This window comes from Oryzias latipes, chromosome 20 (assembly GCF_002234675.1).
Source record: "Oryzias latipes chromosome 20, ASM223467v1".
In the NCBI taxonomy this organism is placed as follows: Eukaryota; Metazoa; Chordata; class Actinopteri; order Beloniformes; family Adrianichthyidae; genus Oryzias; species Oryzias latipes.
The window spans coordinates 8018534-8031972 of NC_019878.2; the positions used below are offsets into that span (position 1 = coordinate 8018534).

The following is a 13439-nucleotide window of genomic DNA, read 5'->3' on the forward strand; positions in this document are numbered from 1 at the left end:
CTCCTGTTTCCTTCTAGTCATGCTGGAGGCTCATCAAAACACCCTATTTTGAATCTTTTTCATCAGACCAGTAGGAGAATTGACACAAAAAGAGACTGTGTACACTAAGCAAAGCCAAAACGACATGGAAAGTCCAACTTTCCTCAATTAAAGAGTTACTCAAGTGTTCTTTCTGCAAATTCCTCCCCCCCTTATTGTTCTGCTGCCAAGTTCCAGCACCACAAAAAACCCACAGGAAACATAATACAATATTCAATTTCCACCTGCCTCAGGTGGGGCTCTCTTTTAAGACCAAGTTTCTGTCAGCAGACCTTTAGACTGATTCTGAGATCGCTCATTTTGTGGTTAGCCATTTTTCCCGTAAATTCCTCCCCTGTTAGCTGTCTGCTAATAAGCCTGGCTTGAGTTTCATTGTTTCTCAGCATTATTGATGTGGGTTTGCCAGTTTGTTCTTCTGAAGGTGCTGCAGCTACCCAAGTGGAAAGTGTGAACTATTTTTGAAGAATGAGCTGATTTTCTATCAAGCTGGGCTGTGAGTGAACATGGATCCAGTCCTAGGTAGTTCTTCCAAGTCTATGAGCAAATCTGCTATTGTCCATCCAGATCCATGCCGTCTACGACTGATAAGTGGTACATTCTCAACTTTAATCGATAGAGAAAAATATCTAGTTTGTTTTGAAACTATTACTTCAGAACACTTTGACCTAACTTAAATTTGTATTTCTCTGAAAATAATAGCTGAAAATGAAAGCAGAAGGTTTGAATAACACAAAGCCAATCTTCATAAAGCATGGAGTACAGGAGCAATGTCCAGAATAGGGAAAAGGAGGTTAATGGTGCCATATACTGACTTTATGGTTCCCTTTTGACTGAGGAACTGCTCGATAACTTCTTTTGCTTACCAGAAGCGTTTCAAGATAGTCCAAGCAAATTGGACCTCCTTACAAACACCAATAATTCTGACTCAATGCATTACATACATTTGTCTGTAAGTTTCCATCCTATTTAATATTATTTGCTGATGCAGAAGATGTAATAACTCATCATGGCAAACTGTATATATACTATCCCTGTTTTTATACATTAAATGGACTGAAATACAAACAAAACAATAAACCCTAAAAATGTTGACAGCTTTATAACGCTTGGTAATTTTTTCTTCTGCCCGGTTCTGTTCTTGTGGAATACAGGAAGAGAAAATACATATATTTGTGTCACTTTAAGCTTTCTGCTGTTAGTTTTTCATGAAAACATGTTATCAATAAGCTAAGTCTTAAGATGTGTCATTGTTTTTCTTATATCATAGTAATTACATAGATTTCAAGACAGTGAAAACAAAAAAATCTGAGCCGATGTGCAGCTTCATGACACAGTTCAAACTTTCATTGGATTTACACATTTTTAGTTGCGTGTTTTACAAGTGTTGGCATCAGGCTTTATTCACTTTAGACACGTAGGGATCATTGCTGAAAGCAACAACCAATTTTAATTGTGCCCCCTCTTAGTACATACACTACAGATTTAACATCAACGAACACAAATGCGCTCATGGGGCCCTGTGGTGGACATGTATGGGTGATCAGATTCCGTTGTTGAAGAATGGAGGAATCTTTATGGCCCCGGTCCGCCAAATTTGACTTGCATCTCTTTACTATACGCACATACACAGCGAGAAAGGGGAGATCACGTTGTTGCCTGTCCCCCGCCCCCCAGACTGGGTGGCGCGGGCCGGCGTTTGCTGTCAGGGCATTGGTGGCATCCCGGGGGGTTCCTGCGCCCCTGACCTTGCAACTCTTTCCCACAGAGTAAAGGAGTCTACAACATCGGAGCAGGGTGGACAGTATCCCCCGAAAAGTATGTTGTCACTCCGGGGCACCCCAATTTTTCCATCATTGCTCACAGAAACTGGAGCCTGTTCCTTAGGTTCACCATCCCTTGGCCCTGTCTGGGGCCTGTCTGGGGCCAAGGGATGGCGGTTGGTTTCTGCTGCTTCTGCTGGTTTGTCCTCGGTAGGGCTGGCAGGCAGGTTGCACTTGTGGGCAGGCCGTGGGATGTCCCTGCCAGCCTCTGGGGGTGGGGGCAGGTGGGAGCTCAGGACTTCAAGGCGGTGGCGCTCTCTATTCCTCCTACTTCTCGGCTGGGGGGCTTTGCCTCTGGCTCCGTCTCTGTGGTGGGGGTCCAGTGTGCGCGAGGGTGGTTGCTCCCGGGTGGGTGGTTGCTCTGACGGTGGGGCTCTTGGGTGCTTGGATCGACCGGGCTGCTATCCAACACGAGGCTTTAAGCTCAGCTGTTGGACAGGACCATTTAGAAAAAAGAAGGTTAAAAAAAAGGGATGCAATAATCCCTTATCCCCATGATTCAGTTTGATGGAGTATTGCACTGTTCAGTTTTCAAACCAAAATTGTGGCATCGCTAGTTGGTACATTAGGCATACATTATTTACCTGTTTACATTCTTATATGGAGTGATTGATCAGTTTAGACTTTCAGATTTGGTGGCTTCCTTTTGTCTCTTTTCAGATAATCAGCATTCTTGATTATCTTTTATTCTTCACTTTCTATTGCTTTTTAATAACAAAGAGCCTGTAGCAGGTTACCAAACTTTAAGGCTGAGAAAATTTCATTGGTTATTTTTCTATCAATCCAGATTTTGGTGACTCAAACTAAGAAGAATCAATTGTTAGGAGACGAGATTTGTGGTGTTCAAAGGATAGTGGTTCAGGCACCAAAAGCCCTGTTCCCCGAAAAAAAAAAGCTCCTTGTCAATGTACTGATGATATTATACCACAGTGAAAGCCCATATGATTTCAACTGACCTTCCATGACCGAACAAAGAAGGAACCTTGATCTTTTTGTGTAAACATATTATCTCATAGTAACCATAGACGTTTGTATATATTTTAATCTTACGGTTTCCTCCTTTGGGCTGATTTACCAGACCATGGTGTCTTGACAAGGTGTTCTGGATCAAACCAGGGCTGGTCAGTAGAGGCACAATACAGGATGTTTCCTGGAGGGTGGATATAGAAGCGGGGGCGTCAGCTTAAATGGCCTGATGGGAAGTTTTCTGAAGGTGAACATTAACCAGAGCCATGCAGGACCAAGAAACAGAAACACTATCCAGCCCTGTGATCTCCAGACCTCTCCTTCTCCTTCTATCATCGCACCTCTCCATCTAGTGGGCTTCTGCTTTTTTTTTGTACGCCTTTTCCATTCTTTTGAGTCAGATTTAACTCGCTCAAACCCGAGACTTTCTTTTTCTTGTACCTTCATGTTGAAAATCAAGTCTCAAGCTGCTCATCACTCTTGAACACACTTTTTCAAACAGTTGGAGGCATCTGACCTTTCACCAGAGAGTGATTCTCTGCTGCTGCGCAAAAAGATGAAGATGGATGCTTTGTTTTTGCAACGCTCCAGTCTTGTTGGGCTACATCACTCTCTACCTTTGCTTGATGTTTTCACTCACATTTCTTAATCCTTGCATGTAGCTATGTGTATTTGAAGGACGCCAGGTATTTCTGGAAGCAAATACCAGTCAGACCTCCATGGAAATGGGACACACTGCTCTTTTACCACATGCTCTCTTTTGAAGAAGTCCATGAGGGGATTCATTCATTAATGTCCTCTGCAAACCTTCCTTCTTATGGGGTTTTCTGTATTTTTGCTTAACTGTTTTTAATTCAATCTAAAAGTGGATCTACAGTTCTTATATAAATGCATCATAACTTGAGTCTTTGATGCTGTTCTATGACTTGAATTGTGCTCTGTTTTCAGCTAAGCCCTCCTTGGCTTCAGCTGTGTTTTTATGCTTTTAGCTTTTTCTCTTTTATTATTATATTTCCACAGGACACACTTTTCATTTGCCAACATCACTTCTGTCTCACCAAAGGGACAGGGAAGCAAGAAGTTCAGTCATGGCTTTAAAGTACATTACTGCATCACGGACAGGCCCTTGGAGGGTGTCCTGAACTGTAAATAAAAGCATTTGAATCTTGCATTTGCTCACAGAGCAGAAGAAATTCCTGAGTAACTAAGTAAGTGGAGGTGGTGCCGCAGCAACTACCTTAGCAGATGTCACTCTGACTGTGGTATGTTGGAGCACCGAGGATCCTGGCAGCCTCTCATTCATTTCATCTGTTTTTTTACAAAGACGATCAGGACAGATAAAGTAACTGGAGCTGCCTGCCTGTCCTTTTATGGCCTTATACTGTAGAGAAGCAGAGGGTGGAGTGGCTGAGGCTTCACCGACGTTAAGAATGTGACGTGTCTGCAGAAAACCTCCTGGATGAGGACGAAAAGACAGGACTTACCTCCATGAGTGGCACTCTTACACCACGGAGACACCAGGCATGGTGTTCAAGAACCCGTGTTTAGCATTTGGTGTTCACACTGGACAAGCGGGGAGGGGCTTCTTCTTCTTTTCCTATTGTTTACTAGTGCATGTCAAAGTGGTGCAAATCTGGTGAATCTTGATCCAGACTTTATCTTTCACAGCTCTGTTCCGATACATAAAAGATTTGGTGTCATAAAATTCCTGCCGAGCACAAACCTGAGTTATTCATTTCTCCTACAAGAACAATTTTCAAACTTTTGGTACGCAAAAGGACGCTAGCCATAAGTTACTAAATCTAATTTCCTGATTCGTCAAAGTTCGCTTAAGTTTCACTTTTAATGGGTGTTCGAAGGCTGTGCGTTTTGAACGTAGAGCCCAAAAACGGTCTTACAAATTGTGTAGCTATTTTTTAGAGTTTTGAATACAGAGGCCCAAAACACACGTTTACATGCATTTACATAGACTTTTCATTGAAAGTGGTCGCTTGAACGCGTGTTGCTGACCTGTCATGAACAATGAAGCTTGCAGAGAACTTTTTAATGCTAAAGCTTTAGTTTTTTTTTTAAATAAATTCCTCAATCTTTATTCCACTTCATTTCCACAGCATACACTTTCTGCAGCAGAGGTGAGTGGCCCAAACAGATTACCTCTATGACACTCCTAATGCACCATGTTTTATAGCACAGTATTGTCGGCTTTACATGAGCATTTGAACCCTCCAAGTTGACCCCGAAACATGGCCGATGTGCCTCTAAGGAAGAAGATTTATCACCAGACTGTGTGGATACGTGCAGCTAAAATGGCTGAAACTGTTTAAGGCCAACAGTTTGAAGGGGGTGTTGACAGGCGGAGAAGAGGTCATGTATCAATGAAGACATTTCTCACACAGCTGTATAAAAGTAACATCAAAGCTTTTTTTTATGGACTTTTATCATAGATGGAGGACTTTTTTTAATTTATCTGCTGATGTATAGATACATGCAGTTGTCTGTATACTGTAATAATTGCAGACTGTAATAATGTTTTCTAGCAAATTACCAGGGTTTGTGTAAAGATGTCATATGTTTTGACTGCACACAGCAGTAGACCTGTCTCATGTGCAACATGTTCACTTCTTCATTGTTTTGAAGTAAATAAAGAACTTTGTAACACAGCAACAGTGATAATCTACAGTGATAATGCACACCTAAAAAGATTTTCCGGTCACATCGCTTAAATGTTTCGTATCACTGCATTTGCTTCTTTAAAACAAACTTTAGCTTCATCATCTGGATGAAAACAAGCTGTAAGAGGTGAACTTTCTCTCTGAACTGATGCTTTATTTAACTTATAGTGATGATCAGCACATATAACGCTTTTCTTTGCCGCTGCAGTCGAGGTCCTGGCTCTGAATCAGCTTTCTTTTTGTGAAAAAGCAAACTGAATTGAAAAAATAATGAATAAAGTACTAAAAACATATTGAATATTTATTCATTTTGTATTTGGCCATGTTATAAGCAGGTTAACGGCCTTCGAAGTGTGATCAATCAGAAAGTAAAGCACTTCATGGAAGCAACCGTCCTCTCTTCAGGCCATGGCGTATGTTAATTTCTGATAATGCTCACTCACAAAAACTGTGTTGTTTTCTAGGACATAGCTTCTGCAAAGCGGCAGTAGTTTATTATAATTTGCCTCTGAGTTTTGGGCGGGACTGTTGTTGCAGAGCAACCCCGCCCCACTCACCCCGGTAGCTTACAGCCCCTCTAACTCTCAACCAAACTTTACTGGTGCAACAAAAATGGCGAGCAATATTGGAGCTATCCAACCGTACAGTTTAGAGCCAGATGCTTACTCAGACAAGGAACACAAAGACGCACATCTGCATCTTTATGCACATCTTTATATAATGGATTGGATTTATCTGCGCTTTTCCAGATGCCCAAGGCTTTTACAATGTGTCCATCATTCAATCACTCCTCATTCATACTCCTCATTTAAACCGCCTTTTTTCTTCTGCTCCTGATTCACAATGATTTAAAAAAAAAAAAAAAAAATACACAATTTTAGTCGGAGTAAGTCTTTAACAAAAACCAGAGCAGAAACTTTTCACTATTTGAAACATAAAGCTGTAAACTAGATTTTCAACTTTTTTTTATTTTTTTTTATTTTAAGGGAGTTTAACCGCGAGTAAACTAAGACGAGCATTACTAAGCATGTTTTAGAAGCCAAAGTGTGTCCCAACTTTGGATTGAAATGCATCTTAAGCACCCAAAAAGTAACCTTACTTTCGCAGATGTCTGTCACTGGCCTGATGTTTTCACTCTCTTTTCTACAACTCCTTCTCATAGTTGCGTTTGGCGCCCAAATGAAAAGTCACAAAGTAGCAATGCAGGTACAGAGCAGGAAAATCTGTTGATTTCACTCTTGAAATTATGGAAATTTGCCTCTGGCGTATTGATTCTCATCTTACACAAAGGAGTAAAGCTGGTTTCCTGCTGCATGAAAATGTTTCCACTTCTAATTTATACGTATTTGTTTCAGAGACTTTAATGACTACTTAATGGCTACTTTAGTTTCATTTCATTAGTAATTTTTGCATTTAAATGCAGATAGTATTGTGTGTTATGTGTCACTGCTTTCATTTATCAAAAGAAACTTGTAATCTTGAACTTGATGGTTGTTTTGTGGTTGCCTTTTTTCAGATTTATTTCGTTTTGCAACAAAAAAAATATTTTAACCAAAATGAATTACAATCCAATGAACATTTTTGTAAATAAGAAATCGGTTTTTCAATTAAAAAATGACTGAAGAATTTTCTTTAAAGAAAATTAATATTTAGATTTGATGAATAAATCTAGTGAAGATAGTTTTGATTACATTTTTGAACAGCTATTGGTTGGAGATTCTAATATGCCCCTGAACATATGAGCGTTTGTTTTTTTACACATGATGCTATAAAGCACTCATGACTTGTTCAGGGTCTTTCCCCTGCAAAAAAAACTGCTCTTTGACGTCAGTCCCTCTCCAGTCTGAAAAAGAAAAAAATTCAGGAAGTATAGGTTCTGCTGGCGTTCCCAATGTTAAAAATTGGATTCCTTAAGAACACATAGATGAATGGTGCATAATTTATAGGTATTCATGGTTGCTGAAACTTATAAGCTCCATTTGTCCTTTCAGATCCATGAGCGGCTGCGGCACTACGAGGAGGGCAAACCCACGGCTGTCCTGAAAAGCGCAGCGGCTCTGGCCCATGAAGTAAGTTTTATGACTTTCATGGATGTGGCAGCACCATAAAGGATGTACAGGGTTTTTGATTTTGGCTAAAAATGAAATAATCTATCTGAAAGACCACTGGGAAGGCTTTTAGATCAAAGAATGATCAGAGTGGGACTTTAAAAAAAAACACTGAAAAGCTTTTTCAAAACGTATTCTGCTACGATATGAATACCCTTGTTTTTATTTGCTACATGCAGCTTTACAGTACCAGATATTTAAGCTCAGTCTGTAGATTGAATTTTTCATCAACACCTATCAGTTTCCCTTATAGCTTCAGCTGTCCCTCAGCTTTGTCCATCAGTTTATCTGCTGCCTCCTTGTTTTCCTTCCTACTGCTCCCAAAGAGATCAACCAGGGCCGAATAATAGTTTCATACTTGTTTTTCTAGGATTTTCTTTTTGTTTTGTCTGCTAGCTTTGTTTTGATGATTCTGCTTTAAAGTTCTATATAGATGATTTCTTTTTTTTTCTTTTTCTTAAAGTTGTGTGTTGAGAAAAGTTGAGATATCTTCCCTTTCGTCTCCTTGGACGCATCACAAATCGGTCGTCAACTCACCGTTTGACCTGCTGCCTGTCATATGCAATCTTTCCAAAGCCACACATCACCGAATTCTCCGTCCAGCTCTGGAAAGACGGGTTTTATTATTTTGCGCATTCAGAAACCAGACGGGCCCAGAACTCTGAGGAAAGCTGAAGATGGATTAGACTCACTATGACGGCTCCTTTCAAAAGTCAAAAACGCAACATCCTCTTTAATTAATCTGCCGGAACAGACCCTATTCTTCCGTCACATGAACAATGGCATCATCAACACGCCCCCTGATGAGCATTTTCCTCCTCTGGCCTTGCAGTTCTCATCAAACTGTAAAAGCTGTTTAGTTTGATTTATTAGTTAACTGTCCAATAACCTGACATTTGTTACTGTATTGTTCATTTACATTATTTATTGAAAGCCACATGTGCATGTGAGCTTCCAAGTGCACTGATCGCATTCACATGTGTGCGCACACACAAACACGCGTCTGCATATACCCAAAGGCCAGCCTGGCATGTGAAGAAGAAAAAATGTCGAAATGCGTGTGTTATTTTGCATGAAACCCTCAGCTGCGTTTATTGTAATCGGAGCGTCTCTGTCTGTTTCTCCACTGCATCATTTTTTAGTAAGACTGAAACGGGGGACAGACTAAAGACAGGGGGACACAGAGAAAGACAGTGATCTAGTCCAGGAGGGTTTTCCTGTCTTTAACAGTAATGATCCAACTGCAGAGTTAACAAATGCCAGCGGTGAGGATATTTGTCCTAAACCCTCACATTCAAAAGTCTAGAATACTGTGAAGGATGTCTTTTATTTCTTGATGCTCCATTTCAAGGTCATGGCATGAGTCCACAGCCTACTTAGAAGACCCCCAGCTATCAGCCCTAATATTCCCTCCCCATTGCATTTTTTCCCCTTCCTATCCTTTTTGTCAAATTATAGACTTTTGGATTTATTCTTCCTGCTAGAGGCACCGCAAACCGTCTCGACGGGATTATCAGGTATCAGGATAAAGCTCAGAGATGGTGTATCAAAGCCTCCTTACAGCACACCACAGTTGTGAGTCTGTCGTCTGCACCGGGCGCTACAGTATATTTTTGTAACAGATTGTTTTTCATCCACGCCACCGCTCCAAATGAACGCTCTTGAAGCAGTGGCTGCAGACTGGAGTGCAAAGGGAGAGATCTACAGTATATGACATTCATTTTGGGCTTGGGTTTCCGCTAATGCTGCTTTAATTTACTGGCCAACATCAAATGACACCAAAGTCTCGTCTGCAGTGTCTGGAACTCACAGCAGTCGACTGCCATTCTGTAACAAAGCAGCACATGCAATGCTGCACAAAACACAACCAATCTGAGGATCAACTCACACTTACATCACTCACAATAAGTTAGGAATGTTGTGAAAAACTCAGTGGATGTCATTTATACAGTGTTTGTTTCACTTCACAGATATAAGGGATAGGGAAGCACCTTATTTTGTGTTTCCAACATAAATTGTGTGCCTTACACTTTGAGGACAAAACCAAAACATTCTAAAAGAAAAACACTTTTCAAATTGGCATCAGATTCAACATTCTGTGGGTATAAAAATCAGATTTTCATCATTCAAACAGCCGTGAACACATCACTTAAAGGACGAACAGTGTCATCTGGCCATGGCGCCTTCAGGTTGGTAGTGAACAGTCAGATATTGCAGGTGAACTTGGTGAGTCTCAAACTATCATCAGCAGACTTGAATCAAGACTCAGAAATGCTGACAGAGTTTGTGATGGACCCAGGAGTGAAGCCCTGCCAGTGACGGACCCCAACCATTACCAGTACCTAAGGACCTCTGCACTCAGACATGGTTTAGCAAAGACTACACAGCTGCAGGTTTACCAGATGTGAGGGGTAATACTTAGGGTTTCCAGACAAACCATTCACAACCGACCCCACTGCTTTGATTTGAATGCCAGACGATCGTTGCAGGAGACTCCACTGACACCAAGACACTGCTGTGAACGTTTGCATTCGGACACAAGACCATGTGACCTGGACAATGCAGCAATGGTCTACCATCCTGTTCACTAATGAGTCTCGGGTCACCTTGCACAGAAACAATGGTCGTCAGCGTTCCTGGAGAAGGCGAGGTGAATGACACTCTGAGGTCAACATGGTCCCCAGGATTCGCTTTCGTGGAGGAGGTGGAACATGTTCTTACTACATGGAGCCCATCATCACCCCCCATTCTACCAGCAGACCCCCAAATTTCTGTTGATGGATGATAATGTTCCACCACATGGTGACGAAATTGTCACAGTTCGACTTCAGGAAGTTGGATTGCCTCTTATGGTATGGCCGGCAATGACCTCTGACCCTATGAAGCATTTCTGGGACCAGCAACTAAAACTTATTTACAACTATGGTTTTTATCACAATTTGTTAAAAACTCAAACCAAAGGTGTTCATTACATTCTTTAGATGCCAATATTTGACATTGATTCATTTATTCTTCTTTTGACACGTGAAGTTTAACAGTCCCTCCAGTACAATGTCGTTTCTCCTCCTAACAATATCAGTATTGTCATTTATCCCTAAGGTCAACAAAGAATCCACAGAATAAGAGATGATTTACATTAGTATGAATTGAATATGATATTTGTTTGATTTCATTTTGAAGGGATGTTAAAGTCTGTATTTAGCCCATGAGATTTGACCATTTTCGAGATAGAATTTCAGCAGAGCTGTCCTGAAAATGGCTTTAAGTGCTGCATGAGGAGATTGCAGTAAATCGGCGCATTTGAGATCATTTACCCGGCAAATCAATCCGCAGTAGATGGTATTTATGATATTAAATGGAGAATATTACTTTGCGGAGAGCAGTTTTACAACAAAAAGACTGGAAGTTTGAGAGTAACTTAATGAAAGCTTTTTTTTTTCTTAAAGAAAGTTTAGCTTGATCTATTGGTGACCATATATTAAAGAAGTGAGCCGTCAGTCGTTTAGGGTCAAGTGAGAGCTGTAAACTGACATGCTGTGATTTAACTTATCTAAACACTGCTGCGGCTGCCCTGAGGTCTAAAAAAACGGAGCCAGAGTCTCGCAGGAGACCTGCATCACTTTCTGGAACCGTCTACAGGCGGAAAATGTGATTCTTAGAGGGAATCTTAAAGGAAGAGAGCAGACTGTTTTCAAACAGGTTTCATCGAATCCAGAAGGAGACGCTAAAACAGACCAATCAGTTTAGATTTTTTTCTACTACTTTTAGAAACCATGTGTTGGTGAGATGATGGCTTTTTTCTGTAGCATTCTCTTACCTTGCCTTTTTTGTTTCTGAAATCTTTCTACATTTTCATCACATTTCCCAAGATTACACATTCGTCTGTCCCCTTTTTAATTAATTTTTGAATTTCATTGAATGACTTTTCAATGAATATCACCATACTTAACCCTGACTGCTGCTTTTTTTCATTGTGGCTTCCCCTGAGAGAATAAAGACCTAATGGAAATCATAAAATGACTCATCACCTCATGGCCAAAGGTAGACATTCTCATTTGTAAAAATAAGTAAAAAGTGACATGGCACTTTCAGTAACCTCTAACGCCTGGACTTTACCTCTGTCTCACCTTTGTGGATTTTTTTTTCTCTCTCTTGAGAGGTCGATCTCTAATGTGTTTTTCAGTTTAGATGAAAAATGTGTTTTGTTAATGATTAACTTTATCTGAAGCCTTTTAGGATTTTACATTACTTTTGTGTTTTTTACCAATTCATAAATTAGATTTTGTTTTAAATAAAAAAAAAACAGTTTCATGCACAAAGTCTTCAAATGAAAAGGGGCAGACATGTGATTAAAGTCAAAAAAGGTTTAAGGATATTTTGCAAAAGGTACACTTTAATAACTTAAGTATTATTATCACATTTGCTTATGAGTATTGGAGCCTATTTGAACGCCTTTTTATCACCTACTTCTGTCTGTGGCTTAGAAACGTATGCAAGTGTCACCATATTTCACTTTATTTGATTTTGTTTAAATATTTGTTTAAATAAAGGTCTGGTATGATTCAATCCTCTACAGTTTGGGACATTTTCTAAACATTTTAAATATTATGTCAGAGTACAAGAATTAGGGATATTTTTGAAGTTGACAGACCTCTGAAAGTATTTTTTCAAGTTTTCCAATTGCCTTATTTTTAGGATTTCATAAAATAATGATTTGTGTGTACACTTCCACGCGTGCACACAAATCATAAAAATAATGCAAGTGGAAAATGTAAAAACATTTGGTTTATTGCCCTGTTTTGTTTCTTTCTGCTGTTCGGTAATCTGATTTATTATTCCACATTCACACTGTTGCTGTACCACACCAGGATTCACTTGCAAGTAAATGAAAACCTTATGTTTTTTGGTGTACAGAAGTCTAGGCAGTCTTCCTTCCACAACTAAGTGAACAAACGGCCCAGTGTGAAGGTCCCCAACAAGTCCTCTACATCCTTTAGTTTGTAGACTCCCTCATCTGAGTTGAACACAGTCCTATTTTGGTTTGGGACTCCTTTTGGTCTCTCTTCAGACTCCAAAAATCTGGGAGATTTGTTTATGGATAGGAGAACCGTGTCCTTAGACGCAGATGTCTCAATTACCAGACATATATCATAAATGTGGTCCTACTGCTGAAAGACGCTCTCTCATCTCCTGTTTTTCTCCATTTGAAAGCTGAATGTTTTCTTTAGTTTCTGCTCACTCCCTGAACAATTTTCTGGCATAAATAACAAATCCAATTTTGAGAAAGGTGGCAGTGAAGTGGGCCTATAGACCCCGCTGACAAACTGACCTTTCCTCCTACTGAAGTGTTCCCAATTTCCTGTCTATTTCTCAGGGCCACTAAAAGGGCTCATTAATTGTTAGGGATGTTCTGCTTATGAACAAGTAGATCTGAGTTGGTGGTGAAATATTCACAAATTCTTCAAGGCTTACATATTTTTTGTACTCCACCAAAAAAAAAAAAATATTTTTTTTTTTCCGTTCAGGACCACGGACAGCACAAATCTATGCATTTTTTTAGATCTATATGAAAGTAATAACAGGTTCCTGGGTTTGGCGTAATGCTTTGTATTTCAATAAAGCATTGTATTACTTTAAAATGATGTAAATTTTCATGAAATCGAACAATTGTTGTAAATCTGTAAGTAAGATGGTGGGGGAATATTCAGATCACACTTTTTGTTTTTTGGGGATGCTCACAAATACATATACTTTCATCTAATATGGTCATAAGACTAGTTTTGTTATAGTTTTAACACTGTCCATACTTACAGTGATCTCATTAATTAAAACCG

The 13439-nt window shown here is 39.9% G+C and overlaps 1 protein-coding gene across 4 annotated transcripts in view; it reads left to right on the forward strand.

Annotated features, from left to right (window-relative positions):
• Positions 1–13439, forward strand: part of mpp7 (membrane palmitoylated protein 7) — a 157164-nt gene that overhangs the window by 67278 nt on the left and 76447 nt on the right. For all 4 annotated transcript variants that reach the window (XM_023949912.1, XM_023949914.1, XM_023949915.1 and 1 more), the window contains exon 4: positions 7489–7566. In XM_023949912.1, the coding sequence (XP_023805680.1) occupies positions 7489–7566 (78 nt within the window). The remainder of the gene's footprint in view (positions 1–7488; positions 7567–13439) is intronic.